Source organism: Sinocyclocheilus anshuiensis, unplaced genomic scaffold, assembly GCF_001515605.1.
Source record: "Sinocyclocheilus anshuiensis isolate Anshui unplaced genomic scaffold, SAMN03320099.WGS_v1.1 scaffold888, whole genome shotgun sequence".
In the NCBI taxonomy this organism is placed as follows: domain Eukaryota; kingdom Metazoa; phylum Chordata; class Actinopteri; order Cypriniformes; family Cyprinidae; genus Sinocyclocheilus; species Sinocyclocheilus anshuiensis.
In genome coordinates this window covers 692333-714279 of record NW_015549648.1, presented here as the reverse complement: position 1 = coordinate 714279, position 21947 = coordinate 692333, and the positions used below count along the sequence as shown (strand labels likewise).

Sequence of the window (21947 nt, the reverse complement as noted above, 5' to 3'; positions counted from 1 at the left end):
CATGCGAGTCATTGAAATAGGTTTGAATAGCCGCTAGATGGCGCAACTATGTGGATTTATTTTATTCGACTGTTGCCTAGCAACAAGGTCAACAAACCGGACTCGTTGAGGGCGCGACATGATACACAGACGCTTGAATTAGATGAACTATTTTAATGTAAGCAAACATGAATTGTGCTTCCATTCTGGTAAAAACATTTTGCACTTTATAATTTGGGAAATGTTGCCTTGGCTGTTCAAGCAACTTCAAATGTAATTGTGGAAAAAGTCCAGTAACTGCAGAAAAATAGCGTAACACTAGCTGTTTAACAGTCATGGAGAGCGACAGTCCTCAAAAACAGATGCCTGCACCTCGTATCTTCGTGGAGAGAACGCTGGCTTTAATCAAACCTGATGCCATCCACAAAACCGATGAAATTGAGGACGTTATTCTTCAATCTGGATTTACAATTCTTCAGGTACGTATTGATCAGACACGTGGCACGTTTTTATTTTTTTTATAAAAAATAAACATTTTGCACGACGCATAAGATGAATTATTTACATGGCGAATTGACACAATCCCTGATTCTGGTCATTTTGTAAGGACAAGACAGTCATGTGGTGTCTGATGCCACTACATTGTTTAAAATTAGGCTGATGAAATGTATTAAAACAACACAAATCTATGCTATCTCTGTTCTTATTTCCTTCCTTCCTTCTAGCCTGTAACGTTACTAATCTGGAACGTGTTTAAAGCATGGTAATGCTAGTGCTTCTCGTGTCATTGCCTCCATATGATAAACTGCTTGTATTCCTCATTTGTAAGTCGCTTGGATAAAAGCGTCTGTTTAATAAATAAATGCATATAGCCCTTATCAGCTAATAGTTCATATTTTGTAGCCTATGCTTTAGTTGAAGAATGAGATTTGCATTCTGCTTATGCCATGTGTCATGTCATGATTATGAAGGTGTCATGTCAGTCTTATGCACACCCCTTCAAGTAAAGTGTAACCCCTTAATCGTTCTCATTTTGTTTTTCTCATTTACCAGAAAAGAAGGCTTCAGCTGAGTCCAGAGCAATGCAGTGATTTCTACACTGAGCATTATGGGAAGCTGCATTTTCCCCATCTGACTGCCTTCATGAGCTCCGGACCGGTTGTTGCTCTAGCACTGGCCCGACACCAGGCTATTGCCACCTGGAAAGCCATAATGGGACCAGTCAGCAGCATAAAAGCTAGAGAGACACATCCTGACTGGTAATGAGTATCACTGAATGAATCTTCTGTCTATGCAGGTGGTTTAATAATAAAATGGACTTATAAAGTTACATTTTTTCATGTATTGTTGGGAGAACTATCACAGTCGCACCAATAACAGTGCCTTTTAAATTCCTGGCAAAATAAATAGATGCTTTTGTTGGATTTTATGCACTTCAGGATAATAATTTACAAAACCAGTGTTCATTGCAATGCATAAATTAATCCCATAACTCATTTGTCATTGCAACAAAGCTATATTTATTATGCATGCTGTAATATATGTAGGCTAACAGTCATATTTCTTCTTTCTGGGAAACACACTTCTGGGCACACATCATCACTGTGATTGTCATCATCAGTCTGAGAGCGAGATTCGGCACGTGTGACCTGCGGAATGCTGTGCATGGCAGTGAATCCTTCTCTGCTGCTGAGAGGGAGATCAGGTTCATGTTTCCCAACTGTGAGTAAATCTAACCTTGTCCAGATGAGTTCAGTGAACAGGATGTGAAAGCATACTTTTCGTCTTTGTCATCTGTTTCAGCTGTGATTGAACCTATTCCTATGGGAGATGCTGCCAAAGATTACCTGAGCCGCTACGTCAGCCCAACACTTCTCACCGGACTGACAGAGCTGAGCAAGAAAAAGTCACTGGACCCTTTTGTAAGTGTATCTATTGATTAAAAGTATTTCAAAGTCATTTTGATAGATTTGGAATTACTTTAAATGCAAATAAATAATGACAGAATTGTAATTTTGGAAGTATTTTTTTAAAATTGTTCAACCAGTTTCCTGTCTTTTGACACAGTTGTTCAAAGGAAATTCCATTGGATTTTGACTATTGGATCAAATCATGAAAATGGGCTCCTCAAAAAGAAAAAAAGGACTCTGAAATCAGATTAGGTCACACTGTCTTGGTTTTGATCTTAATCAAACCTTCAGAATGTTGTTTAAAACTTTTTAGTAGGAATGGGATGCCTTTGATCCAAAAAATAAAAAAATCAGGATTATACTGATCCTAGCAGATGGGTGGATTTCAGGGGCAAAATCTAACAAATCTTTACAACTGTTTACTGTAAAGCCTTCTAGTATAGTAAAGGCTTTACGTTTCAGTAGCGTAAAGAAAAAATATATATTTTGTCCCCATAAAATAATCCCCCAGCTGTCAATATCAAACAAAAATGGCCATTTATCACTGAATATTAATTACAATCACTGACACAATCAACATTGCATCTGTTATTCCATGTATATTTGTTTGTTTTTATTTATTTGTTGTAGGTCAGATGAGGGCTTGACTGTTTAAAAAAAAAAAACTAACTATGGAAAGGGATGTTTGTATTGTTTTATTGTGCTGTTCTGCCTCTTCAAATAAAACACTTGGACAGTTCTGATCCATATTAATCTTTTTTTTCTGGATTTCATAAACAGTAGTCGACATTTGAGGTGGATCAAAAAAAATTAATCAAAGTTGTCCTAAGACAATAACGCATACTTTTGATGCGCAACTTTGATGAAAAGTTTTGATCCACTTCAAATGTTGACTACTGTATATTGATATGCTATTTTTGTACTGTTATTTTTCTTTACAGACATGGCTTGCAGACTGGTTGATGAATAATAACCCTAATAAGCCCCAAATATCTGATGTAACAGTAGTAGAGGAGGCAGCAGTGTGATTTTTTTTTTCTTTCCTCAAGCAAGAAGAATTTACCAGCAAGAAGTTACTGTATTGCTCTATTTTGGACGTTTTCTCTCATATCATTTGAACTGTTTTATAAAATAAAGTTTTGCTATTTTGTCATAGCCCTTTTTTATTGTGCTATCTAAATGTGTCCGTTTTATATTGTCATGGTTCATTTAAATGTAAGATAAAACATTATGCAAATTTACAGTATCCTAATCCTGTCACTGATTACTGTAACAGTAGAAATATTTAACATTATTCAACATCAAATAAAATTGTAAAATAAAATAAAAAAATAGCCTTCTGGTGGTGATAAACAAATATTTGATTCACCAACAGTTTTGAAAATGAAGAACTACAAGTACATTAAGACGATTATCTGATCTCGACAACAAAATGAAAGTAAGAATGAAAATAATTAATAGGCCTATTGCAAATGCAGCTGTAACCTCCTTCCTATTACTATTTTGACTAGACAGAAAAAAAAATCAAAATTCAAACGCCTGTTTCTTGCATTATCTGCTTTATCCCTTCTAAAAAATACATACTTTTTTTTAATTTTATTTAAAAGTGGTCAACGGCACGTTTAAACCAAGCAAGAACAAAGAGTTCTTCCCCCACTCGACACTAAGGTTCAGAAGAAGCGCGTTTGGGGGAGGATTTCTGTGACGTGTAAGCGACACGTTTGATTGGCTATTAGCATGATAGGCGTTCAAAGTCACCCAATCAAATGCGCTCTTACTAAACTTCCTTCATCTTCCATCCAGTAATATAAAACCAACCGCTTGTCGGCGCAATAAGGAAGGGCCCACACCGCGGAAAGCATTCCACGGAGATTTTTCACTTGCTGCTTTTACGGTAAAGTATTTACGTGTAAATTATGAATTTGTTAGCCTCCGTGTACGTATTAGTTGCGTTAACACTTATATTAAATTATAGCTCAGTAACGCGGTGTATTTATGATTTAGGAAAACGATGTGTTTACGTTCTTGTTGCGTATGAGAATGCAAGCGCCGCTGCTCAAAATGGTGGTTCTTATGCATTACATAAGGTGCTTCCTTTCGTAACCATTTCACATTCGCTGCAGTTTTAGGTTTTCACATTAAACTACCACCATGTCAGACGCCGAGCAGCAATATATGGAAACCTCAGAAAACGGTCACGAGGACGATCTGAACGGAGCCGGGCAGTACGAGGAAGGCACCGGAGAAGCGCAGGCCGCGGCGCAGGGAGACGCCGGTGGCGACGACACGGCCGGGGATGAGGAAGACCCACAAAATGGCTCATCGGACGGAGGGCAGATTGATGCCAGCAAAGGAGAGGAAGATGCGGGGTATGTTAAAGGCATAATTGTGCTAAATGCTGGGACGTAAAATCCTTTGTTCCTTCCCGTCTTTGTTGGCGCCATGTGTCTTTTGAAGGGGGATGGGCGCAACGGACAGGGGTTTTAAAATGCTCCGTTGAGCGTCTTAATTGTTTCCTTAAGCGAACGTTTTTGTATTTTTGTGCGCTTAATTAATATATCTGTGGCGTGTTGCAGTTATTTCTGTTTATTAGTATAAAGTGGGGGTTTTAAATGCAAGAAATGGGGAAATGTCTGAAATCTGTGCTTCCACGCCCCCTCCTGGTCTCACTCAGATTTTCTGCTTCGTTTCCTCAGGAAAATGTTTGTTGGAGGGCTCAGCTGGGACACTAGTAAAAAGGATCTTAAAGATTACTTCTCTAAATTTGGAGAGGTGACAGACTGCACCATCAAAATGGACCCCAACACTGGGCGATCAAGGGGATTTGGGTTTATTCTTTTTAAAGAGTCCGCCAGTGTAGACAAGGTAAGCTTTGGTGCTTAGAAAAAATTGAAGTCTTGTGATTTCTTCAATGGTAAGCTAAATCGTTGTTTCTCTTTGCACAGGTTTTAGCACAAAAAGAGCACAGACTGGATGGACGACAGATCGACCCCAAGAAAGCAATGGCCATGAAGAAAGAGCCCGTTAAGAAGATCTTTGTCGGCGGGCTGAACCCCGAAACTACAGAAGAGAGGATCCGCGAGTATTTTGGTGCTTTTGGCGAGGTACTGAAGTGTTTCTTATAGATTTTTAATTTCTTTCAATTGTTTTAAGCAAGCTTAAATCTTGGAAAAAATGCGTTGGCTTGTGTTTGTGCAATTATAATGCAATTACTGTATGTTGGCCATGTAAAGTTTCTAGTTTGATCTTTGCACATTTTCTGTGCATAGTTTTTTTCTTCTGCCTTTTTTTTTTTTTTTAGTTTTGGCAATTACATTTTTTTTGTACACATTTGTTAACATGATGATTTTTGCCACTGCAGATTGAGACTATTGAACTTCCAATGGATCCAAAGACAAATAAGAGAAGAGGGTTTGTCTTCATTACCTTCAAGGAAGAAGAGACTGTCAAGAAAGTTGTAGAAAAGAAATATCACAACGTCAGTGGAACCAAGGACACAAATGGAAAAGAAGGCCTTGTGAGTGTTACCAGTGTGAAGTTTAGCTTGAATTTACTGTGACACATCTTCAGGGTTGTTGTTTGCTGTTTGACATTGTGCTACTTATTTGATTATTCATTTTAGTGGTAGTGTTTTATGCAGATGATCTACTATGATTTCAATCACTCATTTTATTTTTTTCCTCTTTTTCCCAGTGTGAGATTAAGATTGCACAGCCAAAAGAAGTGTACCAGCAGCAGCAGTATGGAGGTCGTTTTGGAGGAAGAGGAAGGGGGCGTGGAGGTTAGTACCGCTGCATGCTTCTCTCCTGTTGGACTGTCTCACCCACCACTCAAACTATAGGCTGCATTAGTCTGTGCAAAGTTTACCTAGATAAATGTACAGAGATATGCATTAGAAAAACCACTGAGTCACCCTTGTGTGTCTGTATGAATTGAATGCTGTTGAGTTAACTGAGGCAAGTCACTTATTTATATAGAGCTTCATACAATGCAAATTGTTTCAAAACCACTGAATGGTAATAAACCGGAAGATAAAAATCAATGCTGGGAACTTCAAATATGACAAATACAAATTCAGCTCTAAAAAGGCCATATTCAGTTAGCCAAGTCAGTTCAGTGTTGATTCAGTTCAGTAAATGTAAAGTTACTGCAGCTATGAAACTAGTTCAGTTCCGCTATAAGTAGCTCAGATCGTGTTTATGTAGCAGATCGTGTTTATGACTGAGGCTGGTTTAAACATACTGATGAATCTGAATTTCTGATAACTTCATAGAATTAGAAATTTGTAATACAAAGTCTTGTGAGAATTTATTATTGCTCTCATGCAGATATTTTAATGTAATTCCTCTTGCGTATAAGTCTTCAGATGTAATCTGTCTTAAAAGCTTTGGCTGATCTCAGATCTGATTAATCTAAATCCGTTCTAATGCCCCGCAAAGCTTGAGTAGAGACCAATCGCTTTATGGTTTTACTAGTTGCTTACAGATATCAGCACATTACTGTGCCATGATGTTTAAAAATGGTTTGGATTTGTTTTATAGGCCAGGGTCAGAACTGGAATCAGGGCTACAATAACTACTGGAATCAAGGTTACGGTAACCAAGGTTATGGCTATGGCGGCCAGCAAGGTTATGGTGGATATGGAGGCTACGGCAACTATGATTACTCGGGTGGATACTATGGCTACGGCGGCGGATATGATTACAGTAAGCACTGATTGTCCTTGGGGTTTCCTCCCCACCCCCGTCAGGTTCTTGTGAATGCAAGGGACTCAAGTTCCTTTCTCTGCTTTTCTCTTACCCCCCTAGACCAGGGCAATACAAGCTATGGAAAAACTCCAAGACGTGGGGCTCACCAGAGTAGCTACAAGCCATACTGATCATGTGTAGTGCAGGTATGAATTTAAATTTTTTTCCCACCACTCATGGTAAGGTTAATTTGGCTGTGTTGCTCCATTACCAATTCATCTCCATTTACCCAGCCGAACTATAAGGCAGATAGAGTGATCCAATTGGGGGTGGGTTTTTGTGGTCCAGTAGGGTTGTAGCAGTAGATCATGATAGGCCCCCATCTCTTCACCTCATTTATTTTCACATGTTAACAGTTTACATGGATTCATGCGGCTAAATCTCTGTGTTTTCTCTTTTAAAGGTCGTAAAGCTACCGAGCAGGAACCAGCAGTCTGGTCACAGTGAACATTGGGGTCTTTTACTTTTGGAAGTTGGCGGAATCTGGACTTCTGCTTCATTTTGTACAGAAAACATAAGGAATTGGGGGGGGGCGCAAATGTCACTTCTCACATTTGTTTTATAATTTTTTTTTTTCTTTTCGTTGTGTCCTTTTTACATTTCCAGAGATGGAAGTGTTATTTTTTTACTGTACTTTTTGGTACCTTTTTGAATCTAATGTTATTGAATGGTTGTATTTTACATCATGGCTGTGTCTACCATATCTAGGCTCAGAGCTCTCAAAATGCTTTCAAAATAAACCGTTTGTTATTTTTTTTTTTTTTTTTGTTAGTGTTCCTAGATTATTTTTTTCCCCCGTGTCACCTGTGCTGTGTGTTGCAAAGTTGCATGGCTTCAAGGTGAGATTAAAAAAGGGATTTCCTTCCGATTGTAAGCTTGTCCATTGAAATCTGTTAGTGGCAAGTCTTGGTGACTTTACTTTTTATTTTTTTTCCCCTCTCTACTGCTTTTAGGGAGATTTCCTCCCGTCTTGTTAGATATTTAAGAGTGGCTTTAATAGTGATTCAACTATACCTCAAAACATACACAGGTAACTGTAACAAGATTCTTTCTCGAAACACTGGATACACATTCCTCCAGTGTCTTGGACAAATTTCAAGAAATAAACTTGATTTTTAAGATGTTTATTGTCTAAGTCTTTTGCGTTCAATTTGCATAATTGTCTTTCTGAACCAACAAACCCTAGTTTGCATTTAAAGAATTTAGAATGACTATCTAAAAGAAGTGCTGAAAATATTTAACATTATTACTGTACAAAGTGACAGTGAAAACCTGGTTGTTGTGAGGTTAAGCGTGTACAGTCAGTATTGTTTTATGGAGGCAGCTGGAAGTATAAAAGAATAGGTCACTGGTTAAACTAGGCCAGTTTGTATCTAAAGCTGACAGTAATAGTTTGTTTTGGAACACCGATTAGATGGACATGCATGGATAAAGCGTCTGGTTCCAAACTTAACCTATTATATAAAGAGAAAAGTTACTACAGCACATGCATCTTTCACTTCTGCTTTTGTTAGAACTTAAAATTCTATTTAAAGCAACGGCAAACTTTTTACAGTTGTCATATTTCTAAATGTTTTTCCCTTGTGATATATGCAGAGGGTTTGGAGTGAGTTTTAAGTTAAACATTTAGAAAGAAGGATATCCAAGTGGCGTGACAGTGTGTAGTTACAGCATCTACCAGCAGAGGCCATGCTAACCAGCTTAACCTATAGATACTGTACTGTATATAGGGCACACACTACTGTTTAGTGTTTTTTTTTGTGTGTTGTAATGCTGTATTGTATTTTCCACAAAAGTAGCACAGCTGTTTTAAAAAATGTTCTGAAATGTTTCTTGAGCATTAGATCAGTATATTAGAACGATTTTTTTTAAGGATCATGTGATACTGAAGACTGGAGTAATGATGCTGAAAATTCAGCTTTTAAATAATTGTAAATAATCTTAAAATGATTAAAATAGAAAACCGTTTTAAATCTTTTATAATTGTACTGTTTTCACTTTATCAAAAAATGCAGCCTTGATGAGCATAAAAGACTTGAGACATAAAACCCAAATGTTATCCATCTTTTGTCCACGAGGTTCACATGTATCTTCTAGTGTTTTGCTCCAAGACAGTCATATTTACTTTATGACAGTTTTTCATATGGCCAGTTTTGCTGTTGTGTTCCTTGACAACCATAATGTCTAATTTAAGCTCAGACAATTCCTTCTGTAAATTTAGTTTATGCAAGTCACATGCCTTCAGCAGTAGAGGGAAGTTCCCATGGTTTTTGTAGCCGTGTTATGCAAATTTTGAAATGCAAGATGAATATCAGTATCCCAGTATGATTTTCCAAATAAACTTAACAGATGGAACGACAATTTTTTTTCTCATTTTATTTCATTCAAAATAATAAAACCTGAGGAAATCCAGGCAAATGAAACACCAGGAAAACCCTGAGGGCACACAATGGTGTACATTTATGTTCTGATGTGCTTTTTCAGGTGAAACACCAAACTTATGCAACAGACAGTCATTTGGCATATAGTCGGTCTTTACCATTAAACAATAAGCAATGTTTGTGGAGATATAAAGCTCAGAAATCAGAGATTTTGCCATGGTCATGCCCGGATATACATAAACATACTTTTCTTAAAAAAAAAAAAGTAGAAAGTACCATATGTACAATAAAGAACTTTAAAACATTGCCACTTGTCAAAGAATTGTGTTTTTTCTGGTAAACACCTAACAAATACTTTTAAACAAAAGACTAAGACACCCTTTGGGTGTTTAGCTCATTAAAAAGCCCTGCACTCTGGTGAATATGTAATGTCCGCTGATTGTGGGGTAAGCAGCAACATCCCGACAGATATAATAAAGAATTCTCCACAGGAGGTAGATGAAAGACTCAAATGTCCATTTCAAACTGGTTGTCATCAGCTAAAAGAAAAAAAGGTTGATTAGAGTGTTTCTTTGAGATATTCTTTGGAAGCACGTTCCCACAACAAAAAGCAATTGTGACTCTCTCTCACAATTTGCTTGCAATTCTGACTTTGTCTGAATTTGGAGTTTCAATCTTGCAATTGTTTGGACTTTTATTTCACAATTATAACTTTTTCCTTGCAATAGCTAGTTTATATCTTGTAAACTCAGAATTCAGAGAAATTAACTCAGAATTGCATCTCACAATTCTGTTTATCTTTTAAAAAAATTTAATTGCAACTTTTTTCTTGCAGCTCAAACTTTTTACCTAGCAATTTTGAGTTTGTCTTGGAATTCTGACTTTATATCTCTATTTTAATTCCGAGTTTATATATCACAATTCTGTAACTTTTCCTTGCATTGTGAGTTTATATCTTGCAATTCTGGCCTTATTTCTCTGAATTCCTAGATTACATCCCGCTATTCATTTTTTTAATAAAAAAAAAATGTAATTGCAACTTCTCATAATTCAGTTTTTCCTCACAATTTCAAGTTTATGTCACAGTTCTGAGTGTCTCTAACAAAAAAAAATAAAAAATCAATTGCAAAATAACAAAACTCAGAATTGCAAGACAAAAAAGACCAGACAGGATATACAAAAATAATTTGTTTCAGGAGAAACCTGAGGGCTTAAAGTTTCCTGGAAATTTTATTGCAGAACAGGTTTTCCTTTTTTTTTTTTTCTGGAACAGACAGCAATTTTACCTGCCAGATCCTTCTCCTCCTCCAACTCCTCTTTGAGTTCCTGCAGTTTGGACATTGGATGGTGTGAAGGAATGGTCACCCCAGGAATCTGGGGCAAACAACAGGGTGGGGTCCGGGCAATGGGACAGTTCCTGCAGTCTAGGAGGAACTTTCTGTCATAAATGATCCGAGTTCCTGGAGGAGGGATAGAACGTATATTACAGTGACCAATCAGACAGCTAGAAAAACATATTTACTTTCTAGGCTGCAGGGTACAACGTGTAAGAAAAAAAACAACAACTTAGGATTCCAGCCAAATCCAGCACTCAAAAACAGACAATAAAATGTGACTGAAGAGGATTTCTTGAACAGCAATTCTAATCTATTTAACAAAACAAAAGAAAGGTAGCAAGGAACTTGATGTGCCACTCAACACGTCCACGCTATCAGATTGTAAACAAAGACTGAAACGTTTGACATTTTGCATGTGAAAAGAAGCACTCAAGCTCCCACAATGAAAAACGGGCTGAACTGAATTGCAGGACTCGGCACCTCCCATTTTAGTTCTAGGAAATTTGAGCACATCTGCACGCGAGCAAGCAGAGCCGAGACATGAGGGCACCACAATGTAGCAGATGAACATGTTGTGAACAAACTTGTGGAGCTTAACTAGCCCCGGTTAGGTTTGTTCCGACTGCTATCATGTGTTAAACGTAGTGCCATCTCTGTTGTAGCTGAGGCTATACTGTACCCAACAGTCCTACCAGTGGCTGAAAAACATGTTATGCAATCTTTTGCTATTTAGTTCAGTGTGTTCTGGACAAAAGAGGGCTGAGAGACAAGGGGGAAGGGCAGGGTGTGGACGGAGCTGGTGACGGGTTGGACGAACAGTGGTCTCAACTGTGAGCTCAGCTGCTCTGGTTAGAGGAATGCAGAGAGACCAACCCAACGGTTTCAGCAGGACTTTGTTCTGCTGAAGCATGTTTTGTTCCCCGATTGCTCTTCAGCTTCTTAGAATTCAAGATAGTGGACGTTTTTAAATCGCAGGACAATTAAATATAAATCGCAAGTGTGCAATTTTTGCAAACTGTGACATGTTAATTTATTTGTTATTTAAAGAAACAGTACAACAAATACTACCCAGTGATGTATGCATTATTTCACCCCAAAATCAGCAAAAAAAGAAAAGTTAAATTATATTTTGTTATAAAGAAGAGAAACCTATTATTAGATTATTATTATTATTGTTTTTAATTATTTTAAATTTTGGGAGTAATTGTGACATTATGTTCATGACAATTAAGCACAACTTTTACAAATTTTTATTTATTTATTTATTACAACTTTTATTATCATTTGTTATATATATATATATATATATATATATAGGCCTGATTTCACAAACAGGGCTTAGACTAAGCCAGGATTAGGCCATAGTTCGATTAGGACATTTAAGTAGTTTTTATAAACGTGCCTTAGAAAAAAACATTACTCGTGTGCATCTTGAGACAAAACAATGGAAATGATATATTTTAAGATCACTAAGTGCAAGTTTCTTTCAGTTGAAACAGCCCAGACAGACATTTTAGTCTGGACTTTAGCCTTGTTTGTGAAACCAGGGGATATTATGTATGAATTATTTGTTATGTATATTATGTATTAACACAATGCAAAAAATCTTAAATGGACCATTAAGCATTTTATTACACACGAATGCACATGCCTCTGATCTGATATTTTGCTTCCACCCTGAGGGAACCATCCATGATACAGTGGCCCCAATGAACCCATTTTCCCGAGCACATAGAGTTCTGTTATTCCTGAAATCCACAACAGCTGTGAAGGAGGAGGGGTGTTTCTAAGAATTGCCTCCTCCTCTGCATGTGCTACAGTTACAGCCACATGCGAAAGATATACTAGTGAGGGACAAAGGAGACTGAGAAACATGTGGGGTGGAGGGTCCTGCCCGTTAAGAAAAGGGGTCAAGCATGTTTTTCACAAGATTAGATTAACTCAGTGCCTAGTATCATATGGGACATGCAAGTCGCAAATCAGATAACCAGACGTTGTTACATAACAAGCATGGCAGTTGGGCTATCTTGCTGCAGATGGTCTGCCATAAATGATTAACTTGTTCAAAACAAACGTTTCTGTAGCAACAGGAATGGGTACCAGTGAGACGTTTTGTGGGCACACTATATCTCAGATCATTACAATCTAATAAAATAAACAGAGGTTTTAGTTTTAATGTACTTTGTTAAAATGCATGCCCATCCCCTGGCTTAATTTATTAATAAATATATAAACAAACAAATAAATAAATAATATAGTGTCTTACTGCAAGTCAACCAATATAGCAAGGTTAAAAAGTATTGCATCAGACTTTCATATTGCTTAAAATATTTGAGATTGTGCAGTTCAACACATGGTGAGTGGTGAGTTGTAACACCATTAGTTCAACCAGTTAGAGATGAGATTCAGTGGTTAAAAATCACAATCATCTTTGACAATCATCTTCATGCAAAAATATAAAAGATTTACAAGACAAAAATAATGCTTAAGGGAAAAAATGGTTTTTAATTTAATTTGTGATCATCTTAACATCTGCTTGCTCTGTTGCATAATTTGATGTACACAATCCACTATCTATCTATCTATATTTTTGAATGTGTAAAGTAGGGGAAGGCAACATGTCTCTCCAAAAATTTTACACACACTGCTGAATGAAAACCCAGCCTAAACTAGACCAAGATGGTTTGTTGGTCTTTGGCTGGACAACATGGTCTTAGCTGGTTTAAGTTGGTCTCACAAACTGATCAATTGACAAGTGCACAAAACTCACCTATAACCAACAAACACACCATGCTGGGAGAGCAGCCAAGATCTCAGGCTGTTTTCCCCCAGAAAAGAATCTTTTATATTCCTCTAAATACATGTTCACCGACCTACACTAACTGTACAGGCATAAAGCAGAGTCCATGGCACAGTCTTACCCCCTGGTGTGGTGGAGAAGAGTGTTCCTCCAGGGGTCTGACTGTAGCAGTCTGGGAGCTGGGACCAGTCTTTGAGGTGCAGGACACGCGTGGGAATGGGGCAGCTCTTGCTCTGCTGCGTGCTGGCGGACATCGTGGCTGAAATGCGCTCAAAACTCTGTGCCACTGAACACGATGATATGTAAGGGCTCTAAACAATCGTCTATATGAAGTGTTTGTTTAGGATGAAACTTAGCTCAACAAAGTTTCAACAACATAAAAAACGGCAAAGATGTTTTTAGCGTGTTGCAGACTGCGCTGGTCTCGTGGTACTCGTTGAGAGAGGCTGTCCGTCCACTCCGCGGTGGTGGAGCTGAGGGCTGGGGGTGCGCCCGCCGTATTTAACAACAGCTCAGACTACGTGACTCGCATCATGTGATACACGACACTTGAGCAACAACAAAAACAGGCGTGTAACATGCAGGGTTGCCAGATCTGTCAGGGAAATAGATTTGTTTTTACAAAACTTCGCCAAGGATTTGAATTTTTTGGGAATTTGAACACGGCACTTAGACAAATGTATGTATTTATGGAAACCAAGTTTCTACAAATAAATAAATAAACAAATAGTTCGTTAGTTATAATAATAATTATGATTGAAAAATCTATTAGATAAAAAGGTATAAGATAAAAATAGAAATAATGAGATTCCGGGTGAAATATATGAAAAAGCTACTAAGTCATAAGTATAAATAAAAAGTTGCGATTAAAAGATGCTTAAATTATTAAAATGATTAAAAAGTCATAATTTCGACTTTTTGCGTCATAATTGACTTACCAAAGCATTATTTATTTATTTATTTATTATATTTGTTTGTTTTTTTGTTTGTTTGTTTGTCAAAAACGTGCTTCCATAATTATAGGATAGCCTACAACATTAAAAAAAAAAACTTTTCAACAAATGGTTAGCAAAAGGTTAACATTTATAAAAATTATGTTTGCCAACCCCAGGGGGTCAAGTAATTTTATATGAGCTGTTTATTATTATTATTATTATTATTATTGTTGTTGTTGTTGTTGTTGTGTGTTAATGATATTTGGAACATGTCTAAACTCTAAACACAGCTTTAAACTCAGTTGAAAAACAATTTACATTAATAATAGGGTTGTGAATGCAGCCTTTATATTATATATTGTATATTTCTCAGAAGAAAAAAGAAAAAAAAATCTTTTATTCAGACTGGTTGAGTGATAGGCCTGGCAAATGCGAATATAAACCCTTTTTACGGTCTATGATATAATCTGTTCAAAGGTGTGATATGTTTAATTCATTTTGGATTATTCGTATGTAAATAGTAACACAAGTTCCTGATCGTGATACAGATAGCGAATGTACTTCATGTACTGAAATAATATGGCACACTAAATTTAGGTATATGTCATATAGATTTAGAGCGCTGTAATTTCACATCCTAAACAGAAGGTGTCGACAAACGCCTCTTTAGCTTCTCAATCCCCCTCAGATCAGTGAAGAGGAGAAGAGCGCCGTTTAGCGCTCGTTCATACGTGAGCACAGTTCAGCTTCTCGCGTTTTATTATTAATTTACTTATTGTCGACATATATAAGAAGTTATATGGTAAAATACTTTATTAAGGGGTAGGTAAATCACGTCACTTTGCTTCGGTTGAGTAGAAGAAGCGTCTTTGCAGGGTTTACCAGAAGGTATGTGGTTCAGCTAGCTCGCTAAGCTAACAGTTTCGTTTCCTCAGTTATGCTAGTTTCCCTCATTTATTATGAAAATAACTATTTGCTTTTCACATGGAGCCTTGTTTTATGCTTAAAGGGATTTTCTTGTTTTTTCGTTTTGACTGAATAGAGAATGAATAGGAAATGTTTAGGTGCATGATTGATTGGATTAGCTTTTAATTAATATTTGGCCCCTGTTTATTTGTTTATTTATTTTGGCTTAGCATTTTGCTTTATATGTTGTATGTATGTCTGGAGTAGTTTACCATGCGGTCATGCTTCATTTGAAATGCAGAGAAGTGTCTGAAATTCAGATCACTTTAAAAGATATATTAGATTTTGTGTTATACTATAGCGTATTATAGAGTCACTATCTTATATATTGTGTTTAAACAGCGTTGTTTCCAGCATGGCGGATGGAGAGGGTTTTGTGGTGAGAGTCAGAGGTTTGCCGTGGTCCTGTTCTGTTGATGAAGTTCAGAGGTTTTTCTCAGGTAAAAAAAAAAAATCCTCTGCTTAAATCTTTTCCACTTAGGTTTTATTCCCTGCCTGACTAATACTAGCTAAATTTCATTTTAGAGTGCAAAATTGCAAACAATGGGACAAGCATACACTTCACATACACACGGGAAGGGCGACCAAGTGGAGAAGCATTTGTAGAGTTCGAATCAGAAGAAGATCTTAAAATTGCAGTGAAGAAAGATCGTGAAACAATGGGCCACCGTTATGTAGAAGGTAGACAGCTGCTTTTGCCTTAGTTAGGATCCCTAAAGGAATAATTGACCCAAAAATGAAAATTTGCTGAAAATGTATGCACACACAGGCTATCTTTGTAGTTGAGTTTTTCTTCATCAGAACAGATTTGGTGAAATTTAGCATTGCGTCACTTGCTCACCAATGGATGGGTGCCATCAGAATGAGAGTCCAAATAGCTGATGAAAACATCACAATAATCTACAAATAATACACATGAATCCAGTCCACAATTAATGTATTGTGAAGTGCAAAACCGTGTGTTTCCAAAGTCAACATCAACATATTTGTTTAGAACTTTCAGACTGTTTTCACTTCTAAACCATGCTTGATCTGTGCATATTTCTCTCCTGATTCAGACAAGGCAGAGGCAATGGTTTGAATTAAAAATGTCTTGATGATGGGTTTGTTTCATACAAACACACAGCTTTTCACTTCACAAGATGGTAATTGATGGACTGGAGTCATGTGGAGTACTTGTGATGTTTTTTATCAGCTGTTTGGTCATTATGACGGCACCCATTCACTGCTAAGGATCCATTGGGGAACAAGTGATGTAATGCTAAATTTCTCCAAATCTGATGAAGAATCTGAATGCTGATGAAGAAACAAACTCATCTACATCTTGGATGACCTGAGGGTTTCAGCAAATAATTTGTTTTTGGTGAACTACACCAAATCAAGATAAAATACTGATCGATTCACATGTGCTTTCAGTATTCAAATCCAATAGTGTTGAGATGGACTGGGTTCTGAAGCACCCCGGACCGAACTGCCCGGACACAGGAGGGGACGGCCTGGTTAGGCTTCGTGGTCTGCCTTTTGGATGCAGCAAGGAGGAAATTGTCCAGTTTTTTGCAGGTATGTCCGATAGGAATTTCGAATTGCCCTTTTTACTCAAAATTAAACAGTATGTCACCATTTATCATAGGTTTATTTTAGTTCATCGGACCATCATTTGCACTTTTCAATTAAAGAGCTCATTTGCAGTCATATAACCTTTAAAATTAGGAATAGTTGAAATTTGTATTGAACCATCCAGAAGGACCAAGATGGGTCACTTTTTTATCCAGCGTTGTCCGTTTATGTAATTATTAGAATTTGTGCATTTTTCTTTTTTTTTCCCTTCTAAATTAAACTGCCTCAGCCCTTTTTGTATTTTTATATACCTAAAACAGGTGCACAACAATCTAGGTAATTTTTGGGGCTTACCAAATAAACAAGAGATGGGTTGAGACAGAAGCTCAAGAGGCATTTGATTTAAGTGACCCTTCTTTTTCTTGCACAAAATTATCCATAAATTGTGCCAGAAAAGGTTCAAATGTATTGTGGCCCCATTTGGAATGTTTATGTAGTACCATTTCTCATTTGACATAAAGAGAAACCCATAGAGTAATATAAAGTCTTGTTAATGGGCTTGTGACTTAATTTGTCCCCCACTGGGGTTATCTGTCCTTGGGTTGAAGGGTTGGAAATCGTGCCAAATGGGATAACATTGCCGGTGGACTTCCAGGGGAGGAGTACGGGGGAGGCCTTCGTGCAGTTTGCTTCACAGGATATAGCCAAAAAGGCTCTAAAGAAACACAAGGAAAGAATAGGGCACAGGTGGGGATGGCTGGTTGGTTGCCTGGATACGTTGCTTTTCTTATGGTGTTCACCTCAATAAATCATCCACTGTAGAAATGGCAAGATATGACCACAGATGATTTGACGGCAGACAAAAAAAACAAGGAAGATGAGGTCCAGAAGCCTTAAAGATTATGTATTATTAGTGCTGAGTGAACCATTGAGTTGCACTGTGTAGATTTAGAGAGATAACTGAATGTGGGCACTTTTGAGACAGTTTAGTGATTTTTTTACTCTTAACTGTCATTTACATGAGCATTCAAAGCATCTTGGGTTGTAATGGGCAGTTATATCAGCCAGATGTATTAAAGTTGCAGTAGAATTTCTGCAAAATTATTTGGGCAAAAAGCGTTCATCGTAAATTGTCTATAGTGTAGCGATGTATGAAGCACAGTTCACATAGAAGACACTTTCAAACCAAGCAGTTTTCTGATGGTTGTAGTGAATTCGTAAAAAGCATAAACCTCTTGCAAAATCTGCAAGGGGAAATCTTTTGTCCTCACATGAAATTCACGATCATGTGGATTCCTATTAAATGACTGGATTTCATCTGTAATTGCACCTTAATACGACAGTATTTGGACTTTTTATGTTTGACATGAGTAATATTGTGAAATTATTACAATTTAAAGGGATAGTTCACCCAAAAATGAAAATTCTGTCATTAATTATTCACCCTCATGTCGTTTCAAACCCGTAAGACCTTTGTTCATCTTTGGAACTCAAATTAAGATATTTTTATGCCTATGCAGGAGCCGCCGTTCTGAGGTAGAAACCAGATGCACTACACCTTGTTTACAAGCAGAGAGAAAACAGTCGTCATAAACATGTCTAAAGATTTCAACAGAGAGGATGACTTGAAATGACGATGAACTAAGAGAGATGGATGTTTTATGCCAGAACACCGGCTTCTCTATTAGCATTAAATTGTTGTGGTACTGTCGTAAACACGCATTGAAAACTGACACGGAAGAGAATCAATTGTTGAACAAAGTTGTTATTTTTGTTTTCTTTGTGCACAAAAAGTAGTGTCGTAGCACTGATGTCACATGGATTTTTTAATGATGTACTTACTGCCTTTCTTGGCCTTGAACGTGGTAGTTGCGTTGTTGTCTATGCAGGGTTAGAAAGTAGTGGTCGACCGATAAGGCGCTTTTCCACTGCGTGGTACGACTCGGCTCGGTACGGCTCGGTTCGGCTCGGTTTGCGTTTCCACTGCAGTTTAGTATCGCTTTAGAGTGGGCGGGATTATTCACATGTCATTATAGTTGTGCCGCCTCTACTACCACGACTCCTAGTCGACCGATATTGTTTTTTTGACAGCCGATGCCGATATCTTGGAAAGCAGGGTGGCCGATATAAATGTATTTATTTTCATGAATATTTAAGAAATTTGAAATCTTTTGAAAATGGATAAAAAAATACATTTGTAAAATAAACATACTTATACTTTAGATGACAAAGTATTTATTTTCCATAAATATTTAATAAAAATATAATTAAAAAGGAAGTAAACTGTAACCAACAGAGCACTCCTTATTCTGAGAAATTTGTGTGCATTGGGAATCATATTTTTTCAAATAAAGCCAAGGTAACACTCATTTTACATACAGCACACAGTGAAAATGACATGAATATGACGGTGGGCAAATGCATAAAGCGCAGCATAATTTGAAATCACAAATTTAATGCTTAAAGCATTCAGATTGCACGGACCGAAAGTCACGCAGAGAACACGCAAGTATGCAGGTCACATGCACACTTCACAAGATCTTACAACTGGATTCGACTAAGTTTGCAAGGTTTGTGAAATGAAATTTTCATTAGCCATTCAAAGATTTGTTTAAATTATGTAAATGCATATTTGCTGAATGCTGACGGCAAATGAGAAAGTATTATAATGCTTGCCTTTCTATTACTAATAAAAGCAATCGTTATAATACTTTTTGTATACATTTTAATTCCTTTGTTTAACAGTTCTATCGGATTATTAGACAGACTTCTATCCGTATTAGACAGAACCGTTAACGACGACGGCGAACAAGAGGGAGAATGTGAGCACTGTGTGCGCAGGCGCTGCCGCTCTCAGCGCCGTCAAAATAAAAGTCCCGCCTCGAATGCATCGGCCAAACAGAAAAACTTATCGGCCAATGCCTATATCTGAAAAATGCCAAATATCGGCCGATATATCGGTCGACCACTATTAGAAAGCTCTCAGATTCCATCAAAAATATCTTAATTTGTTCTGAAGATTAATGAAGGTCATTCTTGGAATGTCATGAGGGTGAGTAATTAATGAAAACATTTTTGGGTGAACTAACCCTTTAAAATAACTGTTTTCTATTTGAAAGTTTTACAATGTAATTTATTCTTGTGATGCCAAAGCTGAATTTTCAGCATCACCACTTCACTCTTCAGTGTCACAATTCTTCAGAAATCATTCTAATATGGTGATTTGCTGCTCAAGGAACATTTCTTTTTATTTGAGATGTTTGACGTCAACCCTTTCCTGCTTGACAGATAGGTTAGTCACATGGCCACTCAGCACTAAGTTTTATGCAATAGGAATCTCTCAGTTCTACCATTTGAAGACTTCAGATCACGAGGACCCAGTTAAACAGGTAATACAAAGTTAACCCTAACAGTCTGAAGTGTTTTGCTACCAGAGAACGAAAGCAGCGTGTAAGTCCAATAAGACCCAGACCACAGTAACACATTGCCAGCTGCCTTCGGGTGACCATAAGAAAAGTTCTTTGTAATGAAGGGTTGAATGAAACTAAATATTTAAGGGTTCTTTATTTTCTGTCTCTCTCTGTGTCTCCTTTTTTCGGAAACTGTTATGTAAAGTCACTGAACAGAGAGGCTGACTGTTAATTAGTGGCATCCCAGACTCATTCTAACTAAGGGTGTTTGTTCATTAGACCCGTTTTCAGACAGCCCTTATTTATACTGCACGCAGGAATGCTCTTGTCTCTTGCCGGTAGACCCTGGTGCCATTACTCTGCATTTATGTCCTTAGGTATATAGAGATCTTCAAGAGCAGCCGGGCGGAAGTGCGCACACATTATGAACCCCAGCGTAAGGTCATGAGCATGCAGAGACCGGGCCCCTATGACAGGCCTGGAGGCGGCCGCGGCTACAACAGTATGGGCAGAGGAGTCTCCTTTGAGAGAATGAGACGTGGAGGCTATGGTGGAGGTGAAGTATTTTTGGTTGTTATCAACATTGCTACAAATACTGTTGAAGGAGCTTAAAGGGGTCATATGATGTTGCTAAAAAGAACATTATTTTGTGTATTTAGTGCAGTGGTCACCAACCTTTTTAGGCCCAAGATCCCTGACCTCGGCCTTTATGAAAGACAAGATCTACCTATTGAAGAATTGATAGAAAAAGACATCCCAGATTGTACTTCAAATTTGAGGCCTTTTACTTAGTATTTTAATTAGTGATGCGCTGATCATAGCTGATTCAGAATTCAGATTTTCTTTTCTTTCTTTTTTTTTTTTTTACTAGCAAATTGGATTCTGATACTGATATTTAAGCAAATTTATTTATTGGCTATTTGCTTTATAACAAACAAACTGGCTTTAAACAAAAATATCTAGCCATTTGAAATTAGAGGCAACCACTGCATTTTAATCACGATCTGCACGGGCAGTTGTTTTTGATTTGATTTAGATTAATTTCAGGATTTAAAACAAAAACAGAATGGTCTGACTTTAGGTGTTATTTATTTATTTGTTACATATAACATCTGCACAAAACAAAAACAGCAGGTCTGAATGAGAGCTCTCTCTGACAGCAGGTGGCGCCTATGAACAGGGTTGCCAGGTTTTCGCAATAAAACTAGTCCAATCACGTTTCGAGGGGGTTCCCCTGTAAAAATCGTAAAATTTAGTGTAATGAAATATGTTTATGCAGTTTAAGGTTAAAAAAAATATGGGTCGTCACATGTGGTTGCCGCAAGCCTGCCGGACGCTCCTTCGTCGAATCCGCCGGCCACCGCTCACACAAGCCCGCCGTGTGTGATGCTGTGTGTTTCGTTATGAAAGCTAAACTACTTTGTTTGGCCTTCCAAAAGAGGACACAACTAGAGAAACACAACTAGTTAAGTTGTATTTACAACACTGTTCCAGAACAGTTCAAACCAAATATTCGAGTTTGTGCAGCACATTTTATGGAGGACTGTTTCCTGGGAGAGTAGCCTACAATGCGGCTGTGCACAAAGGCTATTTCTATAAAGTGGGGCAATTCAGCCTGATACAGCCTGTAAGTATGTTTTCATATTTGTAGACTACAATGCCAGCTGTTCTGACTCACAGACTGTAAGTACGTTTTTTATATTTAAAGGATTTGCTACTGATGATTCAAACGCGAGTTTTGAGCAGTGTAGAGGAGTGCTTGTTGTTTGTCACTTCTCCTATCACAAATGCAGACATGGATTTATGTTTACGCGGCGCGATGCAACGTGTAAAAAGACAGGAAAAGTAATTATAATCCGTAATTATGTCTCCACTGGATGCAACAAATGCCTCGTTTATAATGGGTTTTCATGTTTTTGTCTCG

The 21947-nt window shown here is 37.5% G+C and overlaps 4 protein-coding genes across 8 annotated transcripts in view; 3 read left to right on the top strand and 1 right to left on the bottom strand.

The window, feature by feature from the left end:
• The first annotated feature begins 172 nt into the window (after positions 1-172).
• On the top strand, positions 173-2953 carry LOC107660201 (nucleoside diphosphate kinase homolog 5-like). The gene is made up of 5 exons (XM_016449457.1): positions 173-458; positions 1033-1238; positions 1601-1701; positions 1783-1901; positions 2831-2953. The coding sequence occupies exons 1-5, from the start codon at positions 315-317 to the stop codon at positions 2915-2917; spliced, it is 657 nt and encodes a 218-aa protein (XP_016304943.1). The 5' UTR covers positions 173-314; the 3' UTR covers positions 2918-2953.
• Positions 2954-3695: 742 nt separating this feature from the next.
• LOC107660180 (heterogeneous nuclear ribonucleoprotein A/B-like) lies at positions 3696-7762 on the top strand. 2 transcript variants are annotated; one of them, XM_016449428.1, is made up of 9 exons: positions 3696-3783; positions 4013-4258; positions 4586-4754; positions 4835-4993; positions 5251-5406; positions 5583-5670; positions 6431-6595; positions 6698-6783; positions 7041-7762. In XM_016449428.1, the coding sequence occupies exons 2-8, from the start codon at positions 4041-4043 to the stop codon at positions 6766-6768; spliced, it is 1026 nt and encodes a 341-aa protein (XP_016304914.1). In that variant the 5' UTR covers positions 3696-3783; positions 4013-4040; the 3' UTR covers positions 6769-6783; positions 7041-7762. The 2 variants fall into 2 exon arrangements, with proteins under 2 accessions (XP_016304914.1, XP_016304915.1); XM_016449429.1 differs by lacking the exon at positions 6698-6783.
• Positions 7763-8998: 1236 nt separating this feature from the next.
• On the bottom strand, positions 8999-13652 carry LOC107660179 (eukaryotic translation initiation factor 4E-binding protein 3-like). The gene is made up of 3 exons (XM_016449427.1): positions 13277-13652; positions 10305-10478; positions 8999-9557 (listed from the first exon to the last, which is right to left on the bottom strand). The coding sequence occupies exons 1-3, from the start codon at positions 13407-13409 to the stop codon at positions 9526-9528; spliced, it is 339 nt and encodes a 112-aa protein (XP_016304913.1). The 5' UTR covers positions 13410-13652; the 3' UTR covers positions 8999-9525.
• A 1142-nt stretch (positions 13653-14794) lies between these two features.
• The window catches only part of LOC107660177 (heterogeneous nuclear ribonucleoprotein H-like), a 12288-nt gene continuing 5135 nt past the window's right edge, over positions 14795-21947 (top strand). For 3 of the 4 annotated variants that reach the window (XM_016449422.1, XM_016449425.1, XM_016449424.1), the window contains exons 1-6: positions 14795-14978; positions 15399-15496; positions 15582-15737; positions 16473-16616; positions 17222-17360; positions 20401-20579. In XM_016449422.1, the coding sequence (XP_016304908.1) occupies positions 15412-15496; positions 15582-15737; positions 16473-16616; positions 17222-17360; positions 20401-20579 (703 nt within the window). In that variant the 5' untranslated portion in view covers positions 14795-14978; positions 15399-15411. The remainder of the gene's footprint in view (positions 14979-15398; positions 15497-15581; positions 15738-16472; positions 16617-17221; positions 17361-20400; positions 20580-21947) is intronic. The other variant, XM_016449426.1, reaches the window with a different exon arrangement.